The 9,334-nt window shown below is 31.8% G+C and overlaps 1 protein-coding gene across 2 annotated transcripts; it reads left to right on the plus strand.

Moving 5' to 3' along the window:
* The first annotated feature begins 4,692 nt into the window (after window positions 1–4,692).
* LOC136230697 (probable inactive poly [ADP-ribose] polymerase SRO5) lies at window positions 4,693–7,129 on the plus strand. 2 transcript variants are annotated; one of them, XM_066019869.1, is made up of 6 exons: window positions 4,693–4,897; window positions 5,366–5,717; window positions 5,797–6,038; window positions 6,136–6,272; window positions 6,359–6,454; window positions 6,792–7,129. In XM_066019869.1, the coding sequence occupies exons 2-6, from the start codon at window positions 5,377–5,379 to the stop codon at window positions 6,867–6,869; spliced, it is 894 nt and encodes a 297-aa protein (XP_065875941.1). In that variant the 5' UTR covers window positions 4,693–4,897; window positions 5,366–5,376; the 3' UTR covers window positions 6,870–7,129. The 2 variants fall into 2 exon arrangements, with proteins under 2 accessions (XP_065875941.1, XP_065875934.1); XM_066019862.1 differs by having other exon boundaries at window positions 4,693–5,717.
* Window positions 7,130–9,334: the final 2,205 nt, after the last annotated feature.

Below are 9,334 nucleotides of genomic sequence, written 5' to 3' on the forward strand. Positions count from 1 at the left end.
TACTCACTCCTATAACTACCGCTGAGTACTATAACCGAGTACTCAGCTTCTCCTTTCTATTCTTCTAGAAATGATAAGTGTTTGTCCTAAACAACAATTGCTAAGACACCTTAGATGAATAAAATCACTCTAGACTTTTACACAATGATTAGAATTGGTGTAAGATTTGCTTTGCTTTTCTCACAGAACTTCAAGTATGAATTTGGTCAGCGTTTCGACTTGATTGAAGATCTGCATCGAATGAAGCATTTGAAAGGCCTATTTATAGTGACACTTCAAGCACCGGTGATTTTGAAATAACCGTTGGAAGCTAACGGCTTCCTGTCGCTTTCACTCTGGACGTGCTCAGTGTCGTTGGCCAATGAGATTCTTGTATCTTCTGTCTACGGCAGTGCTCAGCATCTTTTTTTTCAGATGAACAGAATGTTTCGACATTAATAGTAAAGTCTTCCAGACAGCTTACTGCGTCTTCTGAGCTTTACCCAAAGTAGAAATACTTTGTCTCTAAGTTGGTTCTGTTCTGCCGCTGACTTGTACTTCTTGTTGTTTAACTCAGCAGCTTCATCTTGAAGCAATTGATAGAAGGCTTCTCGATCCTTCTTCATGCTGAGCTAGTGCTTTGCTTAGAACGACTTCGTTTTGTCTTCCTGGGCCGTGAGGTCTTGATCTGTTGACTTGGGCTTGACTTCCTCTTATGGGCCTTTAGGCTTTTTATCTTAATGTCTTATAAATCAAATTAACTCAACATTGAACAAATACATTAGTTGAATAAATCAAAGCATTTAAATTTAATGTGTTAGAATATTTTTATCAATCACATAAATAATTTTGTCAAATCAAAAATCATGTGGAAAGGTGTTTCAACAGTTTGGACATCCAGTTGCTTCAACTCTAAGTCATTTATAGAAACATGAGCCAATAAAGCATGTACTATTGTGTTCTTTACTATCGGTGAGAAAACATCATATATAGGAGTATACCTTGGAAACTTGACTGAATCCATGCTCCATAAGCCTTGCCTTGTAGCGTGTCTCATCCGCATCAGGAATACTTTTTTTTTTCTTTTTATACACACATTTGTAGTTGACTTATTTTTCTTATCTTTGGGTGCCAAAACTAGATTCCATGTGCCATTATGATGAAGGGATTCGATTTCTTCTTCCATAACAACTAGCTCTAGGTTTTAATTTGTTTGCATCATTGACATAGACTTTCAAATTAGAATAACTAGTTAAATGATCTCCCCCCTACAAGATATAAGAAAAAGACATCTTTCTTTACCTTAGGAGGTCTTAAATTTTTCGTACAAGAAATGAGCATCCATTCAACGTTTTTCAAACCATACCTCATTAGGGAGTTTTCATGTCAAGGCATATGGAGACTAGTTCACAAGATATCAATTGTATCAACAATTTCAGCCCAAAACATCTTCTCTAAACTAGCATACTGTTGCACGTGTTCAACAATGCCATTCTGTTGTGGTTAGTAAGTACATATGTGCAGTGTTTGACTATTCCTTCATTCTCACAGAATTGATTAAATTCACCACAAACAAATTCAAGATTATTGTTTGTCTTGAGACATTAATTTGATTTGCCTCACAGTTTGTTTCTCAATTATGGTTTTCCATAGTTATGAATTTTTTAAACATATAATTCTTATTTGCAAGAAAGAAAACTCAAACTTTTTTCTAGAATAATCATTAATAAAGATTAAAATGTAACTCACACTATTAATGAATGACTTCCTCGATGGAGCCCACATATTGGAATGAATCTAGTCTAAAGGTCCATTTAAATTATAGATCTCAGTGCCAAAATTAACTCGCTTGTAGTTTTTGAAAACTCTATGCTTGCAGAACTCCAAATCAACATTCTTTTTTACTTTCCAGTAGACCTCTACTTCATATCATTAACCCAAGATTTTGTCTAATAAATCTCATGCTCAAGTATTTTCTAAACTATATATTGTTCTCTCTTCCAAAGCATCTCGTCATCATCATGACATCTCAATCTTCCAAATTTGGTATGTATTTATAGACTAAAATACTTACCTCCAAGAATTGAGGATTTGATCCCTATTCAGTTTTTTCAACTTGATTAGCAACGGAAGTTAGATCTTCCAAGTTTTGACTTTCCATATCGTGAATTTGGAGTTAAACACAAAAATCATAACTTATTTCACCTGCGTCTAAAAATTGTATTATTTATAATCATAAATGCGTTTTAAGTTTATAGTAATTGCACATATATAAAAAGCTGTTAAAATAAATAACGCTTTTCAGTCGAGCTTTATATTGACAACTAAATTTTACGATAAATTAATTAAAGGCATACCATTATAATTAATTAATTATTTAATATAGTAAATTGAAAAATAAAACAATAAACAAAAATTAAACATGAGGTAATCTATGCAACCTCTTTCCCATTGAATGAGTAATGCATGTGCAAAGATTAGGAAGCTTATCTTATATAGGCTAAGATTGCCACTTCCTTTCTTAGGCTGATGGTATTTGAGGCATCTCACACTAATAGTATGTACAAATTGCTAGAGTAAGGACCAAGAAACTTAATTTTACTATTTATGACCCTTTATTTTTTATTTTTTTCTTTTTTTATACGTAATTGTAATTACTTTGTTAATTAATTAATTATATTGTATTAAAGACGTGTGTGTCTAAGGTAGTTAAGGCTTTTGACTTTGTCTCCAAGAAAGGTTAGGGTGGTAATTTTATATTTTCATGCAAAATATCATTTATCTTTTTTTCCTAGTTTGTCTTTTTTATTTTAGCTCATTTAAAATATAATATCTACTAGCTATGCTTTTATAAAAAGAAATCTACTATTGTTAGAATTAGATGACAGTGACACACATCACATCAAAGCCATTCCTTATCCAGAATATGATTTACTATACTATGTATGCTCTTTGTTTTATTCAAATCCTTTTTTTACAAAACCAGTCTTCACGTGTCACGCTATTATATATTTTAATTTTTGTTCATACCACAATTGCCCTTCTTCCATTTGCCTACTACTTCTTCTTTTGATATTTTCAATTGCATTTATGGAGCTAGATTATACTTTCTTATTTAATATTTCCTATAAATTACATTTCCGTCCACTCAATTTTGATTTGTTAACATTATGATCACTTAATTTCAAAATTTAATATATAAATCGCTTAATTTTGATATTTTTTTTTTGAGGATGCTTAATTTTGATATTTACTAATATAAAATAATTTAAGTTTAATCATTCTAATAGTTCGTGACTCTGCATTATAGAGTTAATAGAAATAATATTCTTAATTTTTAAACTTTTTAGTTTTGAGGTAATGTGTTATTTGGTGAAAAAATATGATTTTAAATAATTTTAATTTTTAAAATTTTCAATTTAAGGTCATTAATGGTTGTCTTGAAGTCATTTGCTTTTTTTTAGAGTTATAATGTTAATAAATGTAAAGTTGAATGACTTTATGCATCACAATCTAAAAAAAAACTTGAACGGAAAAAAAGGATGATTTGATATTTATTCAATTATTTTATTGAACCTTCCAAATAAATTTATCGATAGACAGAAATAGTTTCATACAATTTTTACAGGTTATTTATAACTGTTTTAATAACATAATAAAAAATTTAGACATTTTTTTTAATTAATTTGTATATAACAAATTTAACAATTTAGTAAATTATTTATAATTATATTAATAATAAAATAAATATTTTAAATATAATAAATGTTGAAAAGATTTGATTTGATAGTTAAATATCAATAAATCAACATGTTTAGATTTTATATTAATTATAAGTAAAATTGAGTTTGTTTAAAAATGTTAGAAACAAATTCATGTAATAGATGTAATTCCAAGAAAATAATAGGAGAAAAATTAGATATTATTCTATTTGTATATATAAATAAGAAAAAATCCAAGATTTTTCAAAGAAAGAAGACTAACAAAAATATAAAAAATATAGCACGATGTCGACGGAGAAAAGATATTAATATTGATGTATATTTACACTTGGCAAGTTTGTTTATTGGTCTTTATAATTGGTTTTAAGAGTCTATTCACATATATAAGTTATTTATTTAGATTTTTTACATACAAAATCGTTGATATGTCATATTTGATAAATTAGGTATCATGTATTTATTATAGAAAAAAAAAATGTATATATTCGCTTTGTATATTACTTCATTTGTTAAAAATGACAGATCAATCATTTTATAAGCATAAAATCTAAATGAGCCAATTATAGATATATGATAGATTTTTAAAACCAACTATAAGTGTGTGATAAGTTTTTAAAACCTGTGTATAAGAATAATCTCTATTTTGTTATAAAAAAACTCGGTCTCAACTTGATAATAACCTCCATTACCAAACTCTATTTAATAATAACCTTCCAATTGTTATACAAATAGCCCGATCTCAAGTGTATTCCTTAACTGTAATTATAAATGTATGATAAGTTATTTTAAAAATTTACGGTACCAATAATCAAAACGTGATAAGTTTAAGGGTGTAAATATACCTTCGGTTAAAAAATTACTTCATATAACACGAGGCTTCCCCACTAGTCCACGTGACACGAGTTGGGGATAGTACAGTAAATTCACAAGGTTCATATATCCGGTGAGCCGCCTTTCTGTGGTGAAGGAAACTACGGGCATTAAAACTATTAGCGCCGCACCGCCAAACGGAAACTTAATAACGGTTAACAAAAAGAAGGGCGGTTCCGTTATTAGTAACCTTTATATTCTTCTTCTTCTTCTTCTTCTCCAAGCAGTCTTGTTCTCCAAACGCATGTCCTCAATTTATCTTCTTACTCTTCCGATTTCCTTTGCTGTTTTTCTCGTCGATCCGACCTCCGTTTCACTCTGAATTGGTGTGTATAAATGCATTCTTACTCCTTGTTTGATTCTTTTGTAGCGTACCATTTTGATTTCTTTATTTATTCTCGTATATATTCCTCCTCTTTTATTTCTAGATTCTGAACCGCCTTATTTCGCTTCAAAATTGGATTAACGAGCTTCTGAGTTTTTATTTGAAGTTCTTTTTCCCCCCCTTCAATTGGAAAACTCTTATCTGTATCTCCAATTCTACAACAATTTCTGTTTAGAGTAGTTTCCTTGGTTTTGGGGATTGTAAATTTCTATTATGGAGCACTCATCCATTCAAGTGACCAATGGGATCACAAATGGTGTTTCCGCTGATTTACCTTCTCATGCATCATCAAAACATTCATTTGAGAAAGATAATGTTCAATGTTCAAGTCTCAGTTCGGATTTGGACTCCGCCAACCAACAATCAATGGTTTCTGATGGTGAAAGTACCAATTCTTGTGCCTTTCCAGAACTCAACAGGATGACTCGATTGTTTGAGGGAGATGCAGTCCATGATCTTATCAGGCGAAAGTTCCTCTCGGGTTTGGGTTCGCTAGGCAAGCACGCCACTGTTGTTGCCATTCATAGGAATACTTATTCTGACGTAATTGGGAAAGCCAGGACTCAATCTTTTCAGATTCTAACAAAAGCAGTGGAGATAAAATGTGGAGGCAATGCAAATGTTAAGTATGCTTGGTATGGCGATTCACGAGATGAGATATGCAATATTATGAAGAATGGATTTGGAAGCCAAATTAGTAACAATAGTGGATTGTACGGGTGTGGAATATATCTTTCTCCTGATGATTCTCCCCTTGAAAGGTAAGCAAATTCTTCTCTAATTTCAAATATTCTGCAAATTAGTCCTTGAGATGTTTTGTTAACACTTCTTTTGGGTCAGTTTGATGAACTTGAAGGCGGATAATGATGGTGTACGCCATATGTTGCTATGTCGTGTTATACTTGGCAAGCCAGAGGTTATTCATCCTGGTTCTAATCAGTCTCAACCGAGTTCTGGGGAGTTTGATTCAGGAATTGATACATTATCATCTCCCAAGAAGTATATCATATGGAGTAATCACATGAACACCCATATTTTGCCAGAGTATGTTGTCAGTTTCAGGGCTCCTTGTTGCTTGAAAGGTATGCAATTGGGCATTTTGTTGGTTGATGTTGAGTTGTATTCTAAGTGTTTGATAAGAATTTGTTGATCTTATATCTTGCTTGTTTGATTGTGCAGGGTTCTTCAGGGATCGAGAATTCCCAAGGGTACCAACCTCACCATGGATGCCTTTTCCAGCCCTTTTTTCTGCACTTTCAAAGTTTCTGCCTCCTCATGCTGCTGATCTTCTTGCCAATTGCTATAAAGATCACAGAGTACGTAGTTAATTGCATTTAAAAACCCACTGTTTGTTTGCAATTTATATTTTAATCTCATATTCTTTCACCCTTTTGCTCTGCAGGAGAAGAAAATTTCAAGACAAGAACTGATACAGCGTGTAAGACAAATTGCAGGGGATAGGTTGTTGATTGAAGTAATTAAATCATTTAGAAACAAGGTATAATAATAAATTTCTATGTTATATTAATTGAAAATTGAAAATTGCATCAATTGGTATCATGTTTATTGTGGATTGTTTAGCTTTGAAGCTTTTACAGCATCAATTGGCATCCTTTTTATGTTCCATATTATCTTCGTATGTGTAGAACTGGTCACTTATTTCAGGAAAACTTTGTCTATTCAGCTTTTCTGTGCAAGCAATTCATTTTTTTATCTAATTTAGTCGCATATGCCATATCATGAATTCATTTTAATTATCTGTGAGCCCATATACTAATGCCGATACTTGATGCAACATTGTTTTACTTATGTAATTATTTTGTTGGTTTGTGCAGCAAGTTAAAAGTACACTGATAGCGAGCAATGCAGTAAATATGAAGCATGAAGAAAGCAGTAATAGCCAGGTTGGATGATTCACCGATGAAAGAACAAAGGATAGTGGGACATTGACTCAAACTAATTACTAATTCAAAAGAGATTCAGCCGATACTAGTTCATATAGATGCGCTTAGATTAGTAATTAGTAATGTAGTGAGTTGTAGCATGTAGTTTTTTTTTTTTTGTCGGATCACAAATGGTAGAGGAAATGTTAGGTGCAAATATGTAACTTTGTGATCTGAATAGTTGAAAAATAAAAATTTCTTTATTATATCCGATTGGAATATGTAATGAAGCAGCACCAAATAGTCAAAAACTGAAAAATTGTAGATTTTCGTGGGGATTGGATCATCATTCATCATTTTTGTGGGAGATTTAAATAGAATGATCATTCATTTAGATCATAATACTATTGGTGACAAAGAAGTTCTTGTCTATTGGTGACAAAGAAAGTCCTGTCTTGTACTACTAGTATCCATATAGGCGGAGAAGGGGCATAATTGCCCGGGCATTCCATCCGCCCATTGACAAAAACAGTGTCATTTTTTACTGGGTAGGAGAAAAAAGAAAAATAGGCTTATTTTCGCAGCCATAAATTGAAGATTAAATTTTATGTGCAATCATCTCAACAACATTCTTGCATTCTCACTAAAATCGTGGTGTTTTAACCTTAAGGCTCAATGTGTTTTAAAAGACCACACATATGTAGATTATTTTTTACTAACACTATGGGCTCCTAGATAGTCCACATAGTGCTCCTTTTAGGACAAGGTTTTGTTTATGCAGGGATACTCTTAGGATGAAATACCAACAGATATATTGACAAAATGGTTAATGGAAAAATACTTTTTTGATAGAAGTTGACTGGTCGAGATTTGGAGAAAGTCTTGGCGCTCCACAAGATTTTTTCAAACTAGGTCACGCGATTAAATCCTACGATATAAACTTTAGACCATAATTTATGGACCTTAAACTCTAAAAAGTAAATCTTATACTCTGAAGTAAAAAAAAATTATTTGTTATAAAAAAATTATGGTTTAAGCTTAAACTTAGTCCATTCTAAATTAATTCAGATAGTATAACTTTATAAATTATAATATATATTAAATAATTAGTATTAATACATTAGGGGTGTCAAATTTCGTTATTCTGGACTCAATTATTAGCCTTACAGAAACGTTAAGCCTAAAATAATGATATTTTGTTACGTAATGATGAATATGACATTCAAAAGTAAATCTGCGGTAAAGAGCTCGTTCACGTTCCGTCTTTGGTTGAATCCCATGTGTTAAGCATCATGTCTTATTGTTTGTCTTCTCGCAGACTGTGACCCAAACTACGCTTCTGGTTTGAGAATCGAGAATTGGGACATCATTGCTATCCATTCTTCTCGGGATTTTTGGAACCAAAGTAATTCCTCTTGCTGTAACACTAAATCCAATTCCTGTTTCAATTTCGCTTACAAGTCGACTTAAAACTAGTCACTAATTTAAAAGAGTAGAATTTAGCATAGTTCCAATATTTCTAGTGAGGTATATATCATTTTGCACTCTAGCAGATGAAATAGATTTTCAGCTCTGCAGAAAAAATGTACATATATTTAGGCACAAAAAAAAAAAAAAAAAAGAGCTATTTTTATTTTAGCTTGTTGGCAAGAAAAAGCTTTGCCCGCACAGGTTGTTCTTATTTTTGCAATCTGCTCCATCACTTGTAATTAGACTTGTTTGTGGGTTTGGGTTTTAACTCAACCCGTTTAGGTTTGTGTCCGAGTCTGGGTTGATATGGAAAAATGACATTAAACGAGTCCAGTCCAGGTCCATTAAAATCTGTTTATATCTATGGTGGCAGGGCTGTTCGTAATAATTTACGGGCTCTAGACGAAATAACAAATAAAAATTCTTTAATAAAAAAATTATATAAATTTTTTTTAAATATATTTTAGTAAATGATAAGAAAAAATATTGCATTAATAATTGTACCGCATATATTATTGATAAGTTCACTAGTTTATCCAAAATCAAAACGATGTTTCATAATTTCTTTAAATTAACTCTTAATTTAAAAAAATCAATTGGACCCCTTTTTTTTTACAACCAATGAAGCATATATTAAGAATCAAGAAGAAGCATATTACAAATAAAATTAGGGGTACAGAAAACCACTCACCCCGATGTAAAGGTACAATACTACTTCTAGCTAATAAATGAGCAACAGAATTTGCAGAACGACAGACAAATTGAATAGAGCAATTAAAAAACTCGTTCAATGAAAAATGACAGTCATTGGCTAAGGCGTTAAAAGGAGATGAAACCTCTAACGGGCGGGCCATAGACTATACCACGATCAAAGAATCTGATTCAATGATAACATCCTTCCATCCACGATCTTTGATCCAACTGAGAGCTTCACGGACCGATAGCGCTTCAACGAACGATGCATCTTGATAATTCTGCAAGATACCATTTTTAGCCGCAACAAACCGGCCCAACTCGTCCCGAAC

The sequence above is a fragment of the Euphorbia lathyris genome, chromosome 1, assembly GCF_963576675.1.
Source record: "Euphorbia lathyris chromosome 1, ddEupLath1.1, whole genome shotgun sequence".
Classification (NCBI taxonomy): Eukaryota; Viridiplantae; Streptophyta; class Magnoliopsida; order Malpighiales; family Euphorbiaceae; genus Euphorbia; species Euphorbia lathyris.

Excerpts from the sequence above, each read along its gene's own strand:
- LOC136230697 (XM_066019862.1), top strand. The coding sequence starts at position 5,170 with ATGGAGCACTCATCCATTCAAGTGACCAATGGGATCACAAATGGTGTT. Across the intron at positions 5,718-5,796 it reads GATGATTCTCCCCTTGAAAG|TTTGATGAACTTGAAGGCGG; the intron begins GTAAGCAAATTC and ends CTTTTGGGTCAG. Across the intron at positions 6,039-6,135 it reads GGCTCCTTGTTGCTTGAAAG|GGTTCTTCAGGGATCGAGAA; the intron begins GTATGCAATTGG and ends TTGATTGTGCAG.